The 26522-nt window shown below is 39.4% G+C and overlaps 1 protein-coding gene across 2 annotated transcripts in view; it reads right to left on the bottom strand.

The window, feature by feature from the left end:
- nup210 (nucleoporin 210) overlaps positions 1–26522 on the bottom strand; it is a 143910-nt gene that overhangs the window by 8395 nt on the left and 108993 nt on the right. For both annotated transcript variants that reach the window (XM_061923652.1, XM_061923662.1), the window contains exons 32-37: positions 23010–23230; positions 22794–22930; positions 17609–17723; positions 17123–17269; positions 2637–2887; positions 2375–2570 (exon numbers count right to left, since the gene is read on the bottom strand). In XM_061923652.1, the coding sequence (XP_061779636.1) occupies positions 2375–2570; positions 2637–2887; positions 17123–17269; positions 17609–17723; positions 22794–22930; positions 23010–23230 (1067 nt within the window). The remainder of the gene's footprint in view (positions 1–2374; positions 2571–2636; positions 2888–17122; positions 17270–17608; positions 17724–22793; positions 22931–23009; positions 23231–26522) is intronic.

Genomic DNA, 26522 nt, shown 5'->3' with positions numbered 1-26522 from the left:
GCGTGAGGGAGGGGCAGAGACAAAGAGAGCGAGAGAGTTATGATAAACGCGCATTCGTCACCAGGCTCTGCTTTTTATCCATAGATTTATCAGATTTAATTTTTTATTATCTATAGCAGGGGTGTCAAAAGTGTGCCATTTGCGGCCCACAGCTAATGTTGTAAAGGCCCACGGCACATTCTAAAAATACTATTAAAATAAACAAAAACATAACAAAGGTGAAATAAAAAAACTTAAAGGTTAAATGTAATTTAGAAAAAGTTGCAATGTTGACCAATAAAACAAAGCTGTTTTTTTCTTCTTCTTTCAAACCATCATTGCTCAAAACATAATATTGAATCAAAATCAATGTTATTATGAATTATTGACCAAGGTTCCGATTACTTCACATCAAATATTCCACTAAGAAAAATATTTTTGGTGGAAGATTTTGCAAATTTGCTAAATAAATAACCCAAAAATGTATATTTTGTTGTTTTCTTACTGTACCGAAAATGAACCGAACCGTGACCTCTAAACCGAGGTACGTACCGAACCGAAATTTTTGTGTACCGTTACACCCCTAATATATATATACACTTATATGTATATCTACATATACACACATATATATATATATACACACATACATACATATACATTATATATATATGTATACATACAAATGTATGTACTGTATATATATATATATGTATGTGTGTATATATATATAAATATGTATGTATGTGTATATATATAAATATGTATGTGTGTGTATATAAATGTATGTGTTTTTCGGAGTATAAGTCGCACCTGCCGAAAATGCATAATAAAGAAGGAAAAAAACATATTTAAGTCGCACTGGAGTATAAGTCGCATTTTTTGGGGAAATGTATTTGATAAAACCCAACACCAAGAATAGACATTTGAAAGGCAATTTAAAATAAATAAAGAATAGTGAACAACAGGCTGAATAAGTGTACGTTATATGAGGCATAAATAACCAACTGAGAACGTGCCTGGTATGTTAACGTAACATATTATGGTAAGAGTCATTCAAATAACTATAACATATAGAACATGCTATACGTTTACCAAACAATCTGTCACTCCTAATCGCTAAATTCCATGAAATCTTATACGTCTAGTCCGGGGGTCGGCAACCCGCGGCTCTAGAGCCGCATGCGGCTCTTTAGCGCCGCCCTAGTGGCCCTCTGGAGCTTTTTCAAAAATGTATGAAAAATGGAAAAAGATGAGGGGAAAAAAATATATTTTTGGTGTTAATATAGTTTCTGTAGGAGGACAAACATGACACAAACATCCCTAATTGTTATAAAGCGCACTGTTTGTATTAAACATGCTTCACTGATTCGAGTATTTGGCGAGCGCCGTTTTGTCCTACTAATTTTGGCGGTCCTTGAACTCACCGTAGTTTGTTTACATGTATAACTTTCTCCGACTTTCTAGGACGTGTTTTATGCCACTTCTTTTTCTGTCTCATTTTGTCCACCAAACTTAACGTTGTGCATGAATGCACAAAGGTGAGTTTTGTTGATGTTATTGACTTGTGTGGAGTGCTAATCAGACATATTTGGTCACTGCATGACTGCAAGCTAATCGATGCTAACATGCTAGTTAGGCTAGCTATATGTACATATTGCATCATTATGCCTCATTTGTAGCTATATTTGAGCTCATTTAGTTTCCTTTAAGTCCTCTTAATTCAATTTATATCTCATGACACACTATCTGTATGTAATATGGCTTTTAATTTTTTGAGGCTCCAGACAGATTTGTTTTTGTACTTTTGGTCCAATATGGCTCTTTCAACATTTTGGGTTGCCGACCCCTGGTCTAGTCTCTTATGTGAATGAGATAAATAATATTATTTGATATTTTACAGTAATGTGTTAATAATTTCACACATAAGTCGCTCCTGAGTATAAGTCGCACCCCCGGCCAAACAATGAAAAAAACTGCGACTTATAGTCCGAAAAATACGGTATGTGTATACATATGATAAACATAGGTAAGTACGCCAACTCTAAACTATGAAATAATGAGTATAATATGCTGTACAATTAGGATGAATGTGATTGACTGTATATCTATGTATCACAGCATAGAGATGGGAGTGTTTTTTTATACCGCCTATATTTAATAAGAAACATGTTTGTACTTATTTAAAAAATAATGTAATTGTTTCAATATATAACATTTACTGTAATTATTGTTTTTTAAAAAAAAGAAAAGGGCAACGATAAAACAACAAAAAGAGGAAAAATGCGTCCTGCAGGAATATGAAGAAATATCTGATGCTTGTCACTCAAAGGCAGCAGGAGCAACATCTCACAGTTTGTGGTAACTCATGACAAAACCCTAAATGACCACTGACCTTGCGTCTTCTCACTGGGATCGCTCCCGTGTACCAAAGTGACAGGGATGATGAGCCTCTGACCCGAGGAGGCACTACTGATGGTAATGGAGGCGGAGCCAGCAGCGTGGAGGTCCACAGCACTGATGGTGTACTTGGAGAAGGAGCTGTGCACCTCACCCCCTCGAATAGTGACCATGGGAGAACTGGACACCAGCTGAGACAGAAACAGCAACCGCATGACTTTCTCCTTGCATCAAACACAGCAAATGTTGCCGCTCACCTTCACGTCTGCCAGCGCAGCAGCGGGACCAAACACGCTGATCTCTGCTGAGGAGTGCAGCTTTGAGAGCAGCAGCTCCGTCACATCCGAGTAGAGCCCCGACTCCATGGGCAGCCGGGCGCTGATCTGCTCCCCCGAGAAGGCGCTACCCTCCAGGCCCGCCTTCACCAGCAGGCTGGTCATTGACATGCTGAGAACTCTGCTCAGCTGCTCCGCCATTGGCTGCAAGGTGATGGAGCATGTGTAGAAGCCTGTGGAGATGCAGGATGAACACATCATCAACTTGTGAAATACAAAGTAATATGACAATAATGTACCTTGGAGAGTGGACTTCTACGATATCTACTTCCAGCTGCTTCTCCATAGTTTCATGGATAAATGATTAGATAATATTTTAACGTCCTTGGCTGCCAAAACATCACATTTGTAACATGTAATGGGCCTTTTAAAAGTACTTTTGTATGAAAAACAATACAATAGAATTTAGTACAAACAAGTACAGTAGTTTTATAAAGTAATATGACAATAATGTACCTTGGAGAGTGGACTTCTACAGTATACACTTCCAGCTGCTTCTCCATAGTTTCATGGATAAATGGTTAGATATTATTTCAACGTCCTTGGCTGATGCCTGGCAGTCAAAACATCACATTTGTAACATTTAATAGGCCTTTTAAAAGTACTTTTGGACGGAAAACAATACAATAAAATGTAGTACAAACAAGTAAAGTAGTTTTATAAAGAAATATGACAATAATGTGCCTTAGAGAGTGGACGTCTACGGTATCTATTTCCAGCTGATTCTCCATAGTGTCATGGATAAATGATTAGATATTATCTTAACATCATTGGCTGCCAAAACATCACATTTGTAACATATATTGGGCCTTTTAAAAGTATTTTTGTATGGAAAACAATACCATAGAATGTAGTACAAACAAGTACAGTAGTTTTATAAAGTAATATGACAATAATGTACCTTGGAGAGTGGACTTCTACAGTATATACTTCCAGCTGCTTCGCCATAGTTTCATGGATAAATGGTTAGATATTATTTTAACGTCCTTGGCTGATGCTTGGCAGTCAAAACATCACATTTGTAACATTTAATAAGCCTTTAAAAAGTACTTTTGGACGGAAAACAATACAATAAAAAGTAATAAAAACAAGTACAGTAGTTTTATAAAGAAATATGACAATAATGTGCCTTAGAGAGTGGACTTCAACGGTATCTATTTTCAGCTGATTCTCCATAGTTTCATGGATAAATGATTAGATATTATTTTAACATCATTGGCTGCCAAAACATCACATTTGTAACAGGTATTGGGCCTTTTAAAAGTACTTTTGTATGGAAAACAATACAATAGAATGTAGTACAAACAAGCACAGTAGTTTTATAAAGTAATATGACAATAATGTACCTTGAAGAGTGGACTTCTACAGTATACACTTCCAGCTGCTTCTCCATAGTTTCATTGATAAATGGTTAGATATTATTTTAACGTCCTTGGCTGATGCCTGGCAGTCAAAACATCACATTTGTAACATTTAGTAGGCCTTTTAAAAGTACTTTTGGACGGAAAACAATACAATAAAATGTAGTACAAAAAAGTACAGTAGTTTTATAAAGAAATATGACAATAATGTGCCTTAGAGAGTGGACTTCTACGGTATCTATTTCCAGCTGATTCTCCATAGTGTCATGGATAAATGATTAGATATTATCTTAACATCATTGGCTGCCAAAACATCACATTTGTAACATGTATTGGGCCTTTTAAAAGTACTTTTGTATGGAAAACAATACAATAGAATGTAGTACAAACAAATACAGTAGTTTTATAAAGTAATATGACAATAATATACCTTGAAGAGTGGACTTCTACAGTATACACTTCCAGCTGCTTCTCCATAGTTTCATGGATAAATGGTTAGATATTATTTTAACGTCCTTGGCTGATGCCTGGCAGTCAAAACATCACATTTGTAACATTTAGTAGGCCTTTTAAAAGTACTTTTGGACGGAAAACAATACAATAAAATGTAGTACAAACAAGTAAAGTAGTTTTATAAAGAAATATGACAATAATGTGCCTTAGAGAGAGGACTTCTACGGTATCTATTTTCAGCTGATTCTCCATAGTTTCATGGATAAATGATTAGATATTATTCTAACATCATTGGCTGCCAAAACATCACATTTGTAACATGTAATGGGCCTTTTAAAAATACTTTTGTATGGAAAACAATACAATAGAATGTAGTACAATCAAGTACAGTAGTTTTATAAAGTAATATGACAATAATGTGCCTTGGAGAGTGGACTTCTACAGTATATACTTCCAGCTGCTTCTCCATAGTTTCATGGATAAATGGTTAGATATTATTTTAACGTCCTTGGCTGATGCCTGGCAGTCAAAACATCACATTTGTAACATTTAATAGGCCTTTTAAAAGTACTTTTGGACGGAAAACAATACAATAAAAAGTAATAAAAACAAGTACAGTAGTTTTATAAAGAAATAAGACAATAATGTGCCTTAGAGAGTGGACTTCTACGGTATCTATTTCCAGCTGATTCTCCATAGTTTCATGGATAAATGATTAGATATTATTTTAACGTCATCGGCTGCCAAAACATCACATTTGTAACATGTATTGGGCTTTTTAAAAGTACTTTTGTATGGAAAACAATACAATAGAATGTAGTACAAACAAGTACAGTAGTTTTATAAAGTAATATGACAATAATGTGCCTTAGAGAGTGGACTTCTAAGGTATATATTTCCAGCTGATTCTCCATAATTTCATGGATACATGATTAAATATTATTTTTAACGTCCTTGGCTGCCAAAACATTACATTTGTAACATGTAATGGGCCTTTTAAAAGTACTTTTGTATGGAAAACAACACAATAAAATGTAGTACAAACAAGAACAGTAGTTTTATAAAGAAATATGACAATAATGTGCCTTAGAGAGTGGACTTCTACAGTATCTATTTCCAGCTGCTTCTCCATAGTTTCATGGATAAATGATTAGATATTATTTTGACATCCTTAGACTCCTTCTTCTTGATTATGGTGCAGACTAGCAGTGCTATGCAACTTGTTCCTCTTACAGCCAGACCTGTGTGTTTGATTCCCTACCTGACGGTTTCGGCTACAACTGTTCCCTTCCTGAAACCGTCAGGTACGGAAATAAACACACAGAAATTGCATCATTTTTTGAAGACCTAACGGACCTCTTTAGATTAGCAGTGCTATGCTCGAACTGCTTAGCAAGCTACACGCTCTGTGGTGTTTTTGATTATTTATTTCTTTGATTCAATTAATATCATCCACTTCTTTGTAGTCACACACAATTTCTCCACAACAATGCTTGGAAAAACAAAAGGCATGTCCATCTCTGGCTAGAAGCTAATGCTAGCGAGTAAGAGTGTGACGTTCACTACGTCAACTCGTGGTGGGGAGGCTCCTAACACCAATTTGTGTTGGCAACTTCAAGCATCACAATTAGTGTTTGAGCATTTCTTTATTTTTAATTTTTTTTTTTTTTTTTTTTTTTTTTTTTTTGTGTGTGTCCTGTCCAGCTTCTCAGGCAAATCATATAGTTGATGTAGATGCCCATGTCGGCTGTTCAGATTTACTTTACAAAAGAGAAGTGTAGGATACTTCTCTTGTTGCCTTATTTGTATTTGACTTTATTAAATGTATTTATATTATCATTTAGTGCAGCCGGGCCGGAGCAGGAGGGGATAGAAAGAGAAAAAAAAAGAAGACAGAGGGGGAAATTGTGGGGACAAGAGGGGGATTAGACAGAGAGACAAAAACAACAACAGCAAACAACAACAACAACAACAACAACAATAGAGCAACATCAGCAAATATGACATGTACAAATATGATGGTAAAAGTAATAGCAAATAAGCAGTTAGCGAAAAATAAAAAATAATACAGAAATGACAATGAGCATTATTACACTACAAATGGATCAATACAAATACCAATAGAAATAGCGCTATTGATAATGAACAATACCAATAATTTACCTTTATTATCAACAATACAGTTGTTTAAATGCAACAATACATATACGTAATGATAACTTGAGATACGAAAGAATGCAGAAAAATGGAGGGGGAGAAAGAGAAGCAACCTACATTAACCTTGTAGATTGTTATAGTCACAATAGGTTAAGCTTTGTCAGTGTGCCATGTGTTACACCCAGTTTACCCTAGGGCAACAACGTTAATATATGTTTGATGAAACGTGATTATGTGCATGAGTGTAAGTATGCATATGTACTTGTATATGTACAGAATGTGTATATGTGTTTGTACAATGAATGTATATGTACAGAATGTGTATATGTGTTTGTACAGTGAATGTATATGTACAGTATGTGTATGTGTATGTTTGTATATTGAATGTGCGTGTGGATGTACGAACATTAGGTAGGTAAATATGTACTGTATTTGTGTATGTATGTGGGAGCGTAGGTACCTATGTACGTATGTGAGCATATGTGAATTTGCATGTACAATACATTCGACTCCCAGAGTGCGTGGGAGCCAGAGCACGGCCCCATCACCCCCGAGAGCCCAACCCACAAACAGGAGGCGTGGTGCCCAGGGAACCAGGGACCACCGCCCCCACGCAGCCAAGCCGGCCAGCGACAGGAACCCCAGAGCCCGACCCACCGTACCGCCCACAAGGGCCAGCAGCAGGCCGCAGACAGACGCACCCGGCAGAGGACAGGGCACGAGAAAAGCAGGGGACAGCCAGACCCCAGCGAGAGACCACACCCCACACGGGCAGAAAGGCGAGACGCCCCGCCCGAGGGACCCAGAGACTCCCCGCAACCGGACGGGAAGACCGCCCCCGCCCCACCGGCAACTGGGCCCCCACGAGCCCACCCCCCACCCCCGGAGAGCGCGTCGAGGCCAGCCCCCGGCCACCCCACCCAAACCGGCCGCCGCAGGACCACCCAGGCACAGGGCCACGGGAACCACCCACCCCACCCGCAGGGACCCCAACGATGGAGATGGAACAACCAGCAACCGCCCCGCCGAGCCCCCCCCCTGAGGGAGGGGAAAAATTAAAAAATAATATTAATAAAATATATTAAAAAATAAATAAATAAATAAATTAATTAATTAATTAATTTAAAAAAAAAATTAAAAAAAAAAAAAAAAGAATTACAAGAAGATCACAGACATGCTGACAAACAAGGTCACTACCCCAGCAACTGGCCGACTCGCAGCACCTCGGAATACCTTGCAGCACCAAGCTACCACAATAGACGCAGGGACTAGGCCCAACAGGCCCCAACCAAGACGGGCACCCGGAAGGGATGGACAGCGGGACCCAAGAGCTCCAGACACGCAGTTCGGATGCAGTAGCCTGAGGCGTCGACCCCCGTCTGACAGGCAGGCCCAGAGCGTACCCCCAGAAATATACATACATACATACATATATACATACACATACACACATACATGTATACATACCCACACATACACATATACATACACATATGTACACATACACATATATAAACATACATACATACACACACATATACACAGTTCGTCAGCCCCGACAGCCATCACGCGCGCGCGCTGCCACCAGTCACAACATCAGCCACACCCCTGTACCAGACCCAGCAGCCACGGGCGCCCACACCACAAACAAACGGCAGCAGAAACAGCAGCCGCAATAACCCCAGACAGCCAGCACCAGCCAATCAAATCAAAGCGATAAAAAAAAAACTGCGACCAGCAACCACACGCCACCAGGACCACGGAGACCAGCCGGCGCCAGCCCGCCAGTCAGCCCGAACGCCAACACGCAAACAAGAGACACCAACAACCCCCCCAACCAAAAGGCCCCCCACCCCAACCCAAACCCGCACAAACACACCACCGCCCAAACAACCGAGACACAGCATCCAGACCAGACACGGGGGCTGCGCCGCCACCACACCAAGTCACCAACAGAGACCCCACAGCGCAAGGTCGGGCCACACGGGCACGGACCCCACCCAACAGGAAGTGAGACCCGCGCGACGCCACACACAAATAAATAATAAGATTAAAAAATAAAAAATTAAATTAAATTAAATTAAAAAATTAAAAAAATAAAATAAAATAAAAATAAGTAAATAATAAAAATAAAAATAATAAATGTTTGAGCATTTCTAAACCCCACGAAAGGAAGTGCAAGTGAGAGTCCACGCCCACTCTGCTCTAATCTGTAGGTGAAAGGTCATTTGCAGTCACATGCTCCTGTTAAGAGCCGGGCCAGAATTAGCGGCGCGGCTGCAGCCTTGAACATGTTGTGGCTTCCCTCCGGGATAAGCCGGTGACGAGAGAGAAGTCCCAAACACAATTAGACAAGCGTGCAGCTCCATGCATCATGCTGGCACCTTTATGGGCGCGAGTAAACACACCCCTTGGGCAGCGTGGATATTGATTACAGCCTGTACAGCGTCTTCACCTCATGTGAAGTATACTGTTTGTTCACAACAACGCTTGTTTTCACAAGTATCAACCCCTCATCATGTGGGAATTGAACCAACATCCTGTATACTACTATTACAATATATAATCACGATTATTTGGGGAAATCACAATTAAAACCATTATTCAGTCATTTGAGAAAGTGAGTATTTATTGTACCACCAAAATACAACTTTAAATATAGTTTAAAAGGAGAAATAGTACTGGATAAATAAAATAATAATTATAGAAACAAAAATAAATTAAAATAATATGAAAAAACAATAAAATCCAGTTTTTGTATTAAAATGTTTTAATTCTGTTTACCTTTTACACTTATTTTACCACCATAATGTGTGCTTATTGTGTGATAAATAAAGTGTATGTGTTGGTGTACTACATCTTTGACCAATATTTTAGGTCAAAGCATGATCATTTTGGTAAGGGTATCAACACTTGTTTTAAGTACATTGTGTTTGTGTAAGGTGCTTTTTTTGAAGCCTTTATTTTGTTAGCGCTGTCAGACCGGATGTTGTGCACCGCGCTGTTATTTTCTGTCTTTTAATTTGACTGCTATACGGTCAGTGATCAGATCAATAATACGTCAGTACAAAAATACATGAGGAGACTCGACTGGTGGTCTCGCTGACAAATTTCACTCCAAAATACATCCTCAAAGCACTTTAGATAAAACTATTAGCAAGTTTTGTGCGAATAAATGCCATGCATTCACGGGAAACATTTGAAAACCTTCCTGGATGACATTCTGACAACATCATTGCATTTGTGTTATTTATTAAGCTAACTTAAATTGTGCCAGCGTGTAATCACCTGTGATTAATCATGTTTAATCCAAATTAGGGATGTCCGATAATGGCTTTTTTGCCGATATCCGATATTCCGATATTGTCCAACTCTTAATTACCGATACCGATATCAACCGATACCGATATATGCAGTCGTGAAATTAACACATTATTATGCCTAATTTTGACAACCAGGTATGGTGAAGATAAGGTCCTTTTTTTAAAATAAAATAAAATAAAATAAGATAAATAAATCAAAAACATTTTCTTGAATAAAAAAGAAAGTAAAACAATATAAAAACAGTTACATAGAAACTAGTAATTAATGAAAATGAGTAAAATTAACTGTTAAAGTTTAGTACTATTAGTGGACCAGCAGCACGCACAATCATGTGTGCTTACGGACTGTATCCCTTGCAGACTGTATTGATATATATTGATATATAATGTAGGAACCAGAATATTAAAGGGGAACATTATCACAATTTCAGAAGGGTTAAAACCATTAAAAATCAGTTCCCAGTGGCTTATTTTATTTTTCAAAGTTTTTTTCAAAATTTTACCCATCACGCAATATCCCTAAAAAAACCTTCAAAGTGCCTGATTTTAACCATCGTTATAAACACCCGTCCATTTTCCTGTGACGTCACATAGTAATGCCAACACAAACAAACATAGCGCATAGAACAGCAAGCTATAGCGACATTAGCTCGGATTCAGACTCGGATTTTAGCGGCTTAAGCGATTCAACAGATTACGCATGTATTGAAACGGATGGTTGTAGTGTGGAGGCAGGTAGCGAAAACGAAATTGAAGAAGAAACTGAAGCTATTGAACCATATCGGTTTGAACCGTATGCAAGCGAAACCGACGAACACGACACGACAGCCAGCGACACGGGAGAAAGCGAGGACGAATTCGGCGATCGCCTTCTAACCAACGATTGGTATGTGTTTGTTTGGCATTAAAGGAAACTAACAACTATGAACTAGGTTTACAGCATATGAAATACATTTGGCAACAACATGCACTTTGAGAGTGCAGACAGCCCAATTTTCATCAATTAATATATTCTGTAGACATACCCTCATCCGCTAGGGTCGATATTCTTCTCTTGATCATCTTCGGTGGCATAAGGGACGGTGTGAGCCAAGACATCCAGGGGGTTTAGCTCGCTCGTCTGCGGGAACAAACTGCCGCCATTGCTTGCCGTGCTACCGAGGTCCTTTGTCCCTGAATTGCTCACACACTCCGGCAGATTCAATGGGGGTCTGGTGGCAGATTTCTTTGACTTTATCGTTGGAAATGCATCTGCTTTGAGTGTCGCAGGATATCCACACATTCTTGCCATCTCTGTCGTAGCATAGCTTTCGTCGGTAATGTGTGCGGAACAAACGTCCAATTTCTTGCCACTTTCGCATCTTTGGGCCACTTGTGCAACTTGAATCCGTCCCTGTTCGTGTTGTTACACCCTCCGACAACACACCGACGAGGCATGATGTCTCCAAGGTACGGAAAACAGTCGAAAAAAACCGAAAATAGCAGAGCTGATTTGACTCGGTGTTTGAGAAAATGGCGGATTGCTTCTCGATGTGACGTCACAACGTGACGTCATCGCTCCGAGAGCGAATAATAGAAAGGCGTTTAATTCGCCAAAATTCACCCATTTAGAGTTCGGAAATCGGTTAAAAAAATATATGGTCTTTTTCTGCAACATCAAGGTATATATTGACGCTTACATAGGTCTGGTGATAATGTTCCCCTTTTAATAACAGAAAGAAACAACCCTTTTGTGTGAATGAGTGTAAATGGGGGTGGGAGGTTTTTTTGGGTTGGTGCACTAATTGTAAGTGTATCTTGTGTTTTATGTTGATTTAATAAAAAAAAAACCAAAAAAACCCCCGATCCCGATAATACAAAAAACGATACCGGTGTTATTGTCCCAGAGAATCTGGAAGACCTAGGCTCAATAAATTATGATAATCGACTAAGAAAGCTGGACAAAATTATGCAATTATGGAAAGGGAAATCCTTAACCTTGTATGGTAAAATATCTATTGTCAACTCGTTAATTGTTCCTCAATTTATTTATTTGTTTTTGTCATTACCAGCTCCATCACAAAACTTTTTTAAGATTTATGAGCGGAGGGTCTTCGATTTTGTCTGGGACGGCAAACCAGAAAAGATTAAAAGAAAGGTTTTGTACAATGAGTATGAATATGGGGGCCTGAAACTTCTCAACCTTGAAGCTATGCGTCTGTCTTTAAAAGCATCAATTGTTCCAAAGATGTATTTCAACACTGAGTGGTACACAAGTGTCCTGTTGGACAAAAAACATGTATTTTATCAAAAGAAATTGTATCCTTTTTTACAAGTGATCCCCTCCCATTTTTCTTATGTAGAGAGTCTGCTGGGAAACATGGCGGGGTTCATAAAGGAAACAATCCACTCATGGTGGTGTTTTCAATTTTATGTGCCAGAAAAAAGAGACGATATTTTGCAGCAGATAATATGGATGAACTCTAATATTGTAATAGATGGAAAGCCTTTCTTTTGGAAAAATTTGTTTGAAAGAGGAATCATTTTTGTCAATGATATTATAAATGAGAATGGTAAGATTATGAAGTATGAAGAATTTATAACTATGTATGGTGATGCTTGCTCAAGCTTTTCATTTAATCAACTAACTGGAGTCATTGGGAAAAGATGGAAACAAATAATTAATTATGGAACTACTAAATTATTAGTTTGTAAACCTCTAATAAGAAATTCGAGTTGGCAAAAAGGAACTAAAATAAATAGAAAAATATATAAGTTTTATTTAATAAAGAAATCTTTGAAGGCTGCCCCATACAACACATTTGGAAAATGGGAGGACTTTTTTGACTGCCCGTTGCCGTGGGATGCCATATTCAAACTAATCTATAAAACTACTACTGATGTGCAAAATCGTTATTTTCAAATTAAAATTATTTATAACTTCTTACCCACGGGGAAAATGTTAAAATTATGGAATATGACAGAGTCAGATGACTGCCGATTTTGTTGTCAGGAGTCTGAATCCACCCTGTGTCTTCCTTTTGGGTGGAAGTTGAAAAAATGTGTTTAAGGATTGGTTTGTTTACGAAGCTTGATGTGGTTTCTGTTATTTTGGGAGAGTTCATTGACAATCATGATTTAATCAATTTAATTATAGTACTCGGTAAAAGGTTTATTTTTAAGGCCAAAAACAGATATTCACTTAGTATTACTTTCTTTAAAACATGTATTCAGTATTTTTTAACTTTAGAAAGTTACATGGTTGAAAACGATAATGATGCCAAAAAACATAAAAAAAGATGGGAAGTCCTCAAAGGCTTATGTTGAAAGTGTAATTATGTTTATAGATTATATGCTACCTGTTGTTGTATTCCCTAACTTTTAGTGACCTGAACATAAGCTGGACTGTACATACATTTTTTGTTTTTGTTTTTAAAATGTAATTTTGTTTATAGATTATATGCAATCTGTTGTGTTCCAAAATTTTCTGTTTTTTTTTTTGTTTGTTATTTTCTCAGTGTACATGAATGAAGGTGTGTGTTGCTGGACCCGACTTGGACATTATCTGGACTGGACCTGGTTTTTTTAAAAAAAAAAAAAAAACTTTAAACGAAGCTAATTTCATTTACAACCAGGTCTGGTGAAGATAAGGTCCTTTCTTTCCTTTTTTATTTTTATTTTTAATTTTTTTTAATTTTTTTTAATTTTTTATAGATAAGATAAATAAATATTTTCTTGGATAAGAAGGAAAGTAAACAATATAAAAATAATTACATAAGGGAGAAAAAAGAAAGAAAAAATAGTAATTAAATGAAAATGTTAGTGGACCAGCAGCACAAACAATCAAGTGTGCTTCAGGGACTGTGTCCCTTGCAGAAGTGTTGTCCATGTTGTGAAAACCAGAGTATTGATGGCAGAAAGAAACAACCCCTTTTGTGTGAGTGGGTGTGTGTGAGTGTGAATAGGGGAGGGAGGGTTTTTTTTCTGGGTTGATGCACTAGTTGAAAGTGTATCGTGTGTTTTTTTCTATGTTGATTTAATTTAAAAAAATTTAAAAAATAAAATAAAATAAACCCGATACCGATAATTTCCGATATTACATTTTAAAGCATTTATCGGCTCTAATCCAAATTATAAAATGTGATGATTCTAATTTAAAAAAAATCATCATTTGACAGCCCTGCTTATTAGTATTACATCCAAAGTGTCATTAAATATTTTTAAAAGATGTTAGATTTCATTTCGCACTTTGCACAGGCCTGCATGATAAAACCACTGCTGCAGGAATGCAGGGTCTCTGCAGGTTTCAACAAGTCCAATTTAAGATTTTTTAAGACCATAATAAATATAATTTAAGACCATTTCATATCCATATTGACAAAAAAGTACAAAGACAAAGGAAAATCAGAGGGCCAGAATGAATTGTAAGTACCGTATTTTTCGGAGTATAAGTCGCACCGGAGTATAAGTCGCACCTGCCGAAAATGCATAATAAAACAGGAAAAAAACATACATAAGTCGCACTGGAGCCCGGCCAAATTATGAAAAAAACTGTGACTTCTAGTCCAAAAAATACGGTATAAGAATTAATTCACTGCTCTTTCACATTGGATGGTTTAACTAAATACACCAGAAAACTCTGTATTGTAAACTACTTGCAAAAAATATTACCAAACATCAAAACAACCATTTTTCAGATTTTCCATACGTGTTTCCTTGCAAAAAGTGCAGTGTCCTTCATATCAAGTGTTTATGTAACAACAACCAGAACATCAGCAATGGTAGAAAAAAAGCATAACAATATATTGTCTGTAAAAGGGACTGTTTGCATCTCTGCTAAAGGTAAATTGTTAACTTTTGCGGCTGTCAGAATTGAGCAAACAGATCAAAACATATACAGTACTACTACTGTATCTGCACACAAAAAACAGTGTGTGCAGACAGAGTGGTTGTCTAAAAATAAAGAAAGTGATTATGGCTTGCAAGCCTCAAACATAATTTGCATGTGAATAATGTGGATAACATTAGCTCATTTTGTATCTGGTATGGATGAATACATTTTTAACGGTTTGCGTGACTTTTCGGAAAACATATGGCCAACAAACACGGATTGTTTTTTTATTCAAGCATGGGATAGGCTCCAGCAACCCCAGCTGCCCTGAGTGGGACAAGCGGTAGAAAATGGATGGATGGATGACAAGACAGACGACATTCGCAAATCTTCCTTGCTTTCCTCACACAACCATGAAGTGAGTGTGAACACTAAACAGACAACCTTTAGAGATTTTAATGTCAGTTGCTGTATAAACTTGGAGAAAAAGATTAGGTGTGAGAAGCTGACCTGAAATTATTGGAATAAATAATACAAAACCCAAAACCAGTGAAGTTGGCACGTTGTGTAAATGGTAAATAAAAACAGAATACAATGATTTGCAAATCTTTTTCAACTTATATTCAATTGAATACATTGTAAAGACAAGATATTTCATGTTCAAACTGGAAAACGTTGTTATTTTTTGCAAACATTAGCTCATTTGGAATTTGATGCCTGCAACATGCTTCAAAGAAACTGGCACAAGTGGAAAAAAAGACTGAGAAAGTTGAGGAATGCTCACCAAGCACTTATTTGGAACATCCCACCGGTGAACGGGCTAATTGGGAACAGGTGGGTGCCATGATTGGGTATAAAAGCAGCTTCCATGAAATGCTCAGTCATTCACAAACAAGGATGGGGCGAGGGTCACCACTTTGTCAACAAATGTGTCAGCAAATTGTCCAACAGTTTAAGAACAACATTTCCCAACGAGCTATTGCAAGGAATTTAGGGATTTCACCATCTACGGTCAGTAATATCATCAAAAGAGAATCTGGAGAAATCATTGCACGTAAGCGATGATATTACGGACCTGCATCAAAAAGCGACATCAGTGTGTAAAGGATATCACCACATGGGCTCAGGAACACTTCAGAACACCGCTGTCAGTAACTAGAGTTCGTTGCTACAGCTGTAAGTGCAAGTTAAAACTCTACTATGCAAAGTCAAAGCCATTTATCAACAACACCCAGAAACGCCGGCGGCTTCGCTGGGCCCGAGCTCATCCAAGATGGACTGATGCAAAGTGGAAATTTGTTCTGTGATCTGACGAATCCACATTTCAAATTGTTTTTAGAAACTGTGGACGTCGTGTATTCCGGAACAAAGAGGAAAACAACCATTCGGATTGTTCTAGGCGCAAAGTTCAAAAGCCAGCATCTGTGATGGTGTGGGGGTGTATTAGTGCCCAAGGCACTAATACACCAGGTTTTGGAGCAACATATGTTGTCATTCAAGCAATGTTATCATGGACTCCCCTGCTTATTTCAGCAAGACAATGCCAAGCCATGTGTTACAACAATGTGGCTTCATAGTAAAAGACTGTGGGTACTAGACTGGCCTGCCTGTAGTCCAGACCTGTCTCCCATTGAAAATGTGTGGCGCATTATGAAGCCTAAAATACCACAACGGAGACCCCCGGACTGTTGAACAACTTAAGCTGTACATCAAGCAAGAATGGGAAAGAATTCCACCTGAAAAGCTTCAAAAATGTGTTTCCTCAGTTCCCAAACGTTTACTGAGTGTTGTTAAAAGGAAAGGCCATGTAACACAGTGGTAAAAATGCCCCCTTTGAACATTAAAAATCTTGTCTTTGCTGTCTATTTAATTTAATATAAGTTGAAAAGGATTTGCAAATTATTGTATTATGTTTTTATTTACGAATTACACAACGTGCCAGCTTCACTGGTTTTGTTTTTTGTCCGTTTAGTTTTCTCTGCTGCTATGCCAAGCTGTAACGACACACCTGGGTGGTGCATAATTAATTCTGACCGGGCAGCACAGGTAGCCTACTTTATTTTCCGTTTTGCAGGATCCTAAAAAATCTAAACATTTAAAGCAAGACTGAAGTTTAAGCATTTTTTAAATAAAAGTACCGTAATGTAAATAGATTTGCAAGCCATTTCAAAATTGCATTTAAGACCGTTCATGAGATTTTAGGAGGATTTCAGACATTTTAAGGCCTTAAAATTAAAATTATTGAATCTAAGACTTTTTAAGACATTGCAAATACCCTGGAATGTGAATGCAGAGGGGACGTACCCATGTTGGGGTCGAAGCTGGTGTGGGATTGGATGACGCTGCTGGCGGGGAAATCAACAGAAGCGCTGGTGAAGCTGAGGTGGCAGGTGACGGAAGTTTCCGGCTGCAGTTGCGCAATAGCTTGTGTGTGGACAGCGGAGCAGGTCCCTGCAGGCACAACACGCTGAAATAAGCACTTATCAACCAAACAGGAAGTCATCATGGTTAAACTAAATCATGGAGGTGGAAGGAGACATTTGTTATGAACAGAAGCTTCCAGCTATCACAGTCAAGTCTTTTTAGATGTCTTTATGCAGACTGAGTACCACAACACTCAATGTGATGATCAGGTGACTGTTACTGTAAATTTCTTCAAAACCAAAGTGGTTTACTTCTACTTTCTACACGTCGTACTTGGGGAGAGGAACACAACTTTTAATAGAAACTTCACAAGTTGCAAAGTTTTTTTTTTTTTTGCTAAAAGCTCAAAGTGGAAGACTTAAGTACCAATGAGGTTGTTTCCTTGTCCTCTGGTCGTGATCAGAACCTTGGTTTCCTTGCCAATTCTGACGGGTGAGGCCTGCGCCGTTGCCACCGTTTTTGTAGCCGCCTCCACCACCACCTGGAAAGATATACACACATTTGAGTTTAGGATTCAAAACTGGAAGGTTTCCATTGAACAGAATCCTAACTTACTTGTACGGCATGAAAACAACATTTCTGTGTGCTGTTTTTACTGAACTGTAGGCTAGCTTTGTGTCATGGGTGACTAAGAAAATGAGGGTAATTTACTAACCAGGGCTGTCAAAAACAACAAGTTAAAATTGGCAAACGATCACAAGAAATATTGCATCAATCACATATATACACAGATTAATCACAAATTATTTTGCTCCTTTCCTTTCCATCTACCGTATTCTAACAATACAAGTGCATTTGTGAACAAGTGTTGTGGTCTTTCTGTATTTAATTGAAATGTTCAAGTTAAATGAAATCATGCAAGCAAGTTTGTACTACTAGTATTACTTTAATTAATTCAAAAGTGTAATTAATCTCATTTTAAAAATATATCTATTTACAGCATTACTATAAGGAATTTACCATAAATTCCGGACTAAAAGCCGCTACTTTTTTCCTACACTTTGAATCCTGTGGCTTATAAAACGGTGTGGCTAATTTATGGATTTTCCTTTGCTGACGGCCACGATGCAAACATTTTTTCTTCAAGGACACCTAAATGGCGTGTTACTGTTTGAGCTACGGCGCCATCTTTTGAACACAGTTTTCTCCCTGCAGGTGCTGCCGGGTGAATGTCAACTCCTGCAATTTAAAGCTTTGAACCGGAAGTACAACTGCCGTTTCGTCTGGTCGTCCACAGCGTTTCTACTTATATGGATTCTTCATTCGTCACTCCAAGCCAGTGTTTTTCAACCACTGTGCCGCGGCACACTATTGTGCCGTGAGATACGGTCTGGTGTGCCGTGGGAGATTATCTAATTTCACCTATTTGGGGTAAAAATATTTTTTGCCAACCAGTAATTATAGTCTGCAAATGATGTGCCGTTGTTGAGTGTCGGTGCTGTCTAGAGCTCGGCAGAGTAACCGTTTAATACTCTTCCATATAATTAGGTAGGCAGGTAACTAATTGCTTTGTAGATGTTGGAACATGGTATGTCTTGATCCCAAAATGCAGACGACAGTGGGAGGCAGTGTGCAGATGAAAAGGTAGCTAATGCTAAAACCAAAAATAAACAAAAGTTGAGTGCCCCTAAGAAAAGACATTGAAGCTTAAGGAACGAAACTAGAAACTGAACTGGCTACAAAGTAAACAAAAACAGAATGCTGGACGACAGCAAAGACTTACTGTGGAGCAAAGACGGCGTCCACAATGTACATCCGAACATGACATGACAATCAACAATGTCCCCACAAAGAAAAAGAAAAACAACTGAAATATTCTGGATTGCTAAAACAAAGTCGATGTGGGAAATATCGCTAAAAAGGAAGATATGAAACTGCTACAGGAAAATACCAAAAAAAAGATAAAAAGCCACCAAAATAGCAGCGTAAACAAGAAGTAAAACACTACACACAGGAAAACAGCAAAAAACTCCAAATAAGTCACGACGTGATGTGACAGGTGGTGACAGTACACCTACTTTGAGACAAGAGCTATATTGATGCATGCTTGGTTATGGTTTAAAGTCATATCCAACAATTGTCACGACTTTTTACTGTCAACTGAGTTTTGTTTTTTTAGTGATTTCTGCTGGTGGTGTGCCTCCGCATTTTTTTCAACGCAAAAAATGTGCCTCAGCTCAAAAAAAGTTGAAAAACACTGCTCCAAGCAACGTTTGTAAGTTTTGTAATATAACTAAAACAATTCTTACTTACTAAAGCGCCCCATGTGTGATGTCTGTAGGCGTGTTTTCACGCATATTCGTACGTGCTATCGTGATGTGATGAAGCTCGCGTCGTTAGCATTAGCCAATATGCTAACAGGTTTGCTAGTGTCTGTGTTAGTATTATTAGCTTACAACGGCATTCTTTTTGTATTGTTTCAGTTTCACAAATTCCTCAGTAAATTCACCAAAACGTCACCGTGGAGTTATTGAGTCTGTTTAGCTGATTGGAGAGCTAGCTTGTGCAGCTAGTGGGTCCATAACGATGACTTCTGTTTTGTTTGATCTGCCGTTTTACTGGCGTGTTAAAGACACCGTACGGAAACAATTAGGGCAGACCTGAGCAAAATAAAGGCCCGGGGGCCACATGCTTGCTTTTCAATCTGGCCCACCAGACATTCCCATATATTTTTTTTACATGATATACTAGTTACTATGGTAATCTAATTAATTATTATGGTAATCTACGTCACAGCAGCTCAGAAGAGGCATCAAGCAGTGTGGGTGGGGAGTGTTTCCAGAGCCTGAAATGCGGGTGTCAGGGACAGACGCAGAAGTACATTTTTACAACAAAGTTCTAAAGTTTAGTGATATATCAGATTGTAGGTGGGGTTTTTTTTTTACCCTTTGTGTTCATATTTGGCTGTTTGTTGCATTTTTGTTGCGTTTCGCTTGATTGTGAAATATGTCAAACGATAGGGGGTGTGACGCAGGCCCGGCCCTAACCAATCTGGCGCCCTAGGCAAGATTTTAGGTGGCGCACCCCCACATCGGCAGTGAAGTGTATATACTCACAAGAAACCGAATAGCTTTGTCTTTGACCTCTTTTTTTTTTTTTTACTTACAACTATACCTAATATATAAAGGGGTGGAAAAGTGACTATTACCTGCAGGGCAAACATTAGCTAACCAGAAGGCAATAACAATGGAAACAAAAAACACCTGCTTAAAATATCTAATACAAATGTCCCTGAGGAATGTAAGGTGGGAGTACTGTAATTACCTAACGTTACATTATTATTTTCCATAACAATTTAGCCCCCTCCACAATATTAACCCGACGTTAAAACAGAACTAGCTATTTATTGATTAGCAATTGCCGAACCATGTAACATTAGCTTAATGCTAAAAAGCCAGGTTACTATCACATTCTGTAACAGACAAATAATTTCATGTAGGCTAACGTTACCTACCTGCTACCTCTGTCTTTTCTCGTTTCTCCTCCTCTTATTTTCTCTTTTTTCTTCCCTGGGCACCTGACAGTTTTGGCCGTTTTGACATCTTGTGTTGATTTTTTAATGTGGTGACGTCCAAAAAGAGTCATGATACGGGAAGGGAGGGGGCGCACCGTGCGGGGGGAGGGGGGGTGGGGGGGCGTAATGTTGTAACAAATAATATTTCTATTAAATAGGCTTTACTTTGCATTTTAATTAACGTGGGATTATTTTTTGTATTTAGAAATAATAGTACCAACTTTTTTTTTTTTCTCCAACATTTGTGGCACTGGCGTGGCGCCCCCTGATGGACGGCGCCCTTAGCATTTGCCTATACGGCCTATGCCACGGGCCGGCCCTGGTGTGACGTTCATATGTTGTCAATATTCAGTATTTTATCGTTCGTAGTTAATATTGTAAATCCCACATTCTTTATTTTCATGTCCATTCTGGGTGTCTCATTCAGTAAAAAAAAAAAGAAAATTCCATTCCGTTTTTTAAGGCGGTCTGTCATAGGGCTGGGCGATAAAACAATAACAATATATATCGCGATAGACATGTGATCAATATCAATAGAAAATGGGGTCGATAGAACGTTCGATAATTTCACTGAGTTCTGTTAGAAAAAAATAGGAAGAAATGCCGAGCCGGAACCGCACGGCATTCTGGAGGGTGTAGGCAGAGGAAGGGCTTTGGCCTCTCAACCTATCACGGCCGATCCTCAACAGCAAGGCATGCTAACAGGGAAAAAAGAAAAAGAAAAAAAAAAGCAACAACGGCGAGCTGACGACGAGGAGTGAAACAAAACGGGAATATGAGTGTGGCAGCACGAGAGGAAATTGTAAATAAAAAAGGAAACGTCACGTCACCAGTTTGGCAGTATTTTGAATTTTTTAAGTCCGATACGAGTAATACTGTCTGCAAACTTTGCAAGGTCGTCGTCCCAACCAAGTCTGGGAACACGACAAACTTGTTTTACCACCTGAGCCGCTCTCACCCGCTGGAGTACAGCAGTATCAAACAGCCACAACCATCTACATCAGCCGGTGCAAGTGGAACAGCACCGAAGCGGCAACAACAGACCACCATCGAGAGGTACTCGGCAGCAGTGCCATACGACAAAAATTCAAAACGTTATAAAGAAATAACGGATGCAGTAGTGGATCAATTAGCGAAGGACTTGCTACATACTTATATTTAAAATAAAAGTATTTAAATTCAGCCTTTTTTCTCCTGGTCTTTATTTAGAATAGGTTTTTTTTTTGTTATCAATAATTATCGATATCGACTGATATGAAACACTTATATCGTGATACATTTTTTAGTCATATCGCCCAGCCCTAGTCTGTCATAAACTTTTTAGCATTCAATCAGACATTATTGTGAGGTTTTGTATTAGTGTTCCTAAAAATAGATATGCCGGCCCCCAGACACATTTTATTCTCTAAATTCTCCCCCCCGAGTCAAAATAATTGCCCAGGCCTGAATTAGGGTATGTAAACAAACATTTCCAGAATATTTTGTGTAAATAACTCATTTCACAACGTATACATCTGCATGTGGCTAATATATGGAAAACAACATTTTCTTTAAAAATTCAGCGGGCGCGGGGGCCAATAAAACAAGCTGCGCGCCGAAATTGTTCCCCGCGCCGCACTTTGGACACCCCTGACAGACAATACCATATTTGTATTCTTGTGATCATTGGGTGAAGTCTCATGTGTGTTGCCATGACAACAAAGATATCACATCGACAACGTTTCATGTGCACGTCTACAGATGATGGAGCAGCACAAAACCTACCACTTCATCTTCTCCCCACTTCACGCACACACTTCAACACAATCAATCAATTGTACCGCGACTCTATTCCTGATGTCATCTCGCTGTATTGCTCGGCGTTGACGTGATGGCAGAAGTCATCACAAGAACCGTCAGACAAAAAGCAAGCGGGATTTGAATTTGCATAATTAGACCACAATCAGTTTTTGGCGGCTCATTCATCAAAAGTACGGCTGCCGGGAGTAAAGTAATAACGCTCATTTGTCATCACGCAGCTAAGTGAGCAGTTGATACCTCGGTGTAGGTTTTTAGAACACCAGCTAACTCGTAGAACACCGTCGCCGTCCCAGAGTCTCTGGCTACAGCTGCACCAGTTTTGGGGTCCACCTGGAGCACGCCGTTGGCCGAGGAGCTCCAAGCACCGTGGCCTCCTGCAGAGAAGACGCCAGGTGGAAGTGTGCAGGAGCGTAAACAAACATCGACGACGCCGCGTCGTTCCGTAGCGCTCACCTTCCTGACTAACCAGCTGCGCGGCGAAGCAGACCACGTCGCCCACCACCAGCCTCTGGGCCTCCGCGGGATGGATGGCGTGCGCCACGGGAAGCGGGATGTAGTCTGCCACGGCTGTGTTTTCATCGTCGCACACCGCCAGCAGCGTCAGGCCCACGTTGATGGTCCGGACGGTCAAGGTGTGGTTACCGGGCCCAGAGCCCACCTGCACAAGGTCATCCCTGGCAAAACAACAATCCACAGCTAGTGATTAGGGGTGTCCATACTTTGATACTTTTCAAAATAAAGGGAAAAAATGTCATTATTGGCTTCATTTGAACAGAAGATCCTCCAATACATTAAAGGGGAACATTATCACAATTTCAGAAGGGTTAAAACCATTAAAAATCAGTTCCCAGTGGCTTATTATATTTTTCAAAGTTTTTTTCAAAATTTTACCCATCACGCTATATCCCTAAAAAAAAGCTTCAAAGTGCCTGATTTTAACCATCGTTATAAACACCCGTCCATTTTCCTGTGACGTCACATAGTGAAGCCAACACAAACAAACATGGCGGAAAGAACAGCAAGCTATAGCGACATTAGCTCGGATTCAGACTCGGATTTCAGCGGCTTAAGCGATTCAACAGATTACGCATGTATTGAAACGGATGGTTGTAATGTGGAGGCAGGTAGCGAAAACGAAATTGAAGAAGAAACTGAAGCTATTGAGCCATATCGGTGTGAACCGTATGCAAGCGAAACCGACGAAAACGACACGACAGAAAGCGAGGACGAATTCGGCGATCGCCTTCTAACCAACGATTGGTATGTGTTTGTTTGGCATTAAAGGAAACTAACAACTATGAACTAGGTTTACAGCATATGAAATACATTTGGCAACAACATGCACTTTGAGAGTGCAGACACCCCAATTTTCATCAATTAATATATTCTGTAGACATACCCTCATCCGCGCTCTTTTCCTGAAAGCTGATCTGTCCAGTTTTGGAGTTGATGTCAGCAGGCCAGGGAAGCTAGGGTCGATATTCTTCTCTTGATCATCTTCGGTGGCATAAGGGACAGTGTGAGCCAAGACATCCAGGGGGTTTAGCTCGCTCGTCTGCGGGAACAAACTGCCGCCATTGCTTGCCGTGCTACCGAGGCCCTTTGTCCCTGAATTGCTCACACACTCCGGCAGATTCAATGGGGGTCTGGCGGCAGATTTCTTTGACTTTATCGTTGGAAATGCATCTGCTTTGAGTGTCGCAGGATATCCACACATTCTTGCCATCTCTGTCGCAGCATAGCTTTCGTCGGTAAAGTGTGCGGAACAAACGTCCAATTTCTTGCCACTTTCGCATCTTTGGGCCACTGGTGCAACTTGAATCCGTCCCTGTTCGTGTTGTTACACCCTCCGACAACACACCGACGAGGCATGATGTCTCCAAGGTACGGAAAACAGTCGAAAAACGGAAAATAACCGAGCTGATTTGACTCGGTGTTTGAGAAAATGGCAGATTGCTTCCCGATGTGACGTCCCGTTGTGACGTCATCGCTCCGAGAGCGAATAATAGAAAGGCGTTTAATTCGCCAAAGTTCACCCATTTAGAGTTCGGAAATCGGTTGAAAAAATATATGGTCTTTTTTCTGCAACATCAAGGTATATATTGACGCTTACATAGGTCTGGTGATAATGTTCCCCTTTAACATGTAGACAAATAATCATGATATGACAATTTAAATGTAGATTAGAATCTCCCCTTTGATCTTAAATCAGGAAACAATTAAGCGAAGAAGCTCAACGTCAAGCCTGAACAAATCAGTGGCAGCTGCAGTCACACTGAATGATGCACATACAGAAGTGTTCTTAAGAAATCATTAGTAGACAAAACTGATGTGAGCATTATTAATAGAAAAGGAAAGTGTCGTGCTGGAGTTAATAGATATTCCTCAGATAGACGCGTCTTGCTCTCTGACGCCATCTAAAAGCTTCGGTTAGGACAAAGCACTCCCCAGTTGAGATCGCCGTCAAAACCAATTGCCTCTTTGGAGATTTCAAACAAGAATTGAATCACAGTCTATTGTTTTTGTCTCAAGAGAATTGTGATTTGGATTGGTTTTCCCTCAAAGTGACTGTCAGCACCGTGAGTGCACTGTAATAGCATCAATTGACGGTGAAGATGGACGACCCCAACATGAACATTCATTGAAGGCAGCAACTGAGCGCCTTGTGATGCCAGCTGGAGGACAAGGAACCGAGTCAATTACAAGTCATACTTGTACTGTGCACAGGTATTCATGTACCATCTTCACAAAGCAGAGATAATTGTTATAACCTACAGGAGCACTATTATGGCCCATCACAGTACTTGCACAGAATCGTAAATATTTACATTTTACCGCCTTGTGGGAATACCACATGCCGATGAATACATTAGCGACCCAAAATACTTTTGACAAACCAGCAGACATCCTCTAAACCATTTCTATGTACAAACCCCGTTTCCATATGAGTTGGGAAATTGTCTTAGATGTAAATATAAACGGAATACAATGATTTGCAAATCATTTTCAACCCATATTCAGTTGAATGCACTACAAAGACAAGATATTTGATGTTCAAACTCATAAACTTTATTTTTTTTTTGCAAATAATAATTAACTTAGAATTTCATGGCTGCAACATGTGCCAAAGTAGTTGGGAAAGGGCATGTTCACCACTGTGTTACATGGCCTTTCCTTTTAACAACACTCAGTAAACGTTTGGGAACTGAGGAGACACATTTTTTAAGCTTCTCGGGTGGAATTCTTTCCCATTCTTGCTTGATGTACAGCTCAAGTTGTTCAACAGTCCGGCGGTCTCCGTTGTGGTATTTTAGGCTTCATAATGCGCCACACATTTTCAATGGGAGACAGGTCTGGACTAAAGGCAGGCCAGTCTAGTACTCACACTCTTTTACTATGAAGCCACGTTGATGTAACACGTGGCTTGGCATTGTCTTGCTGAAATAAGCAGGGGCGTCCATGGTAACGTTGCTTGGATGGCAACATATGTTGCTCCAAAACCTGTATGTACCTTTCAGCATTAATGGCGCCTTCACAGATGTGTACCGGGTAAGTTACCCATGTATTGGGCACTCATACACCCCCATACCATCACAGATGCTGGCTTTTCAACTTTGCGCCTATAACAATCCGGATGGTTCTTTTCCTCTTTGGTGTGGAGGACACGACATCCACAGTTTCCAAACCAATTTGAAATGTGGACTCGTCAGACTACAGGACACTTTTACACATTGCATCAGTCAGCAAAGCTGGCGGCGTTTCCGGGTGTTGTTGATAAATGGCGTTGACTTTGCATAGTAGAGTTTTAACTTGCAGTAACAGATGTAGCGACCAACTGCAGTTACTGACAGTGGTTTTCTGAAGTGTTCCTGAGCCCATTTGGTGATATCCTTTACACACTGATGTCGCTTTTTGATGCAGTACCGCCTGAGGGATCCAAGGTCTGTAATATCATCGCTTACGTGC

Source organism: Nerophis lumbriciformis, linkage group LG01 (assembly GCF_033978685.3).
Source record: "Nerophis lumbriciformis linkage group LG01, RoL_Nlum_v2.1, whole genome shotgun sequence".
Classification (NCBI taxonomy): Eukaryota; Metazoa; Chordata; class Actinopteri; order Syngnathiformes; family Syngnathidae; genus Nerophis; species Nerophis lumbriciformis.
Note: the sequence above shows the minus strand (reverse complement) of the source record. Positions and strands in the feature narration are given on the sequence as shown.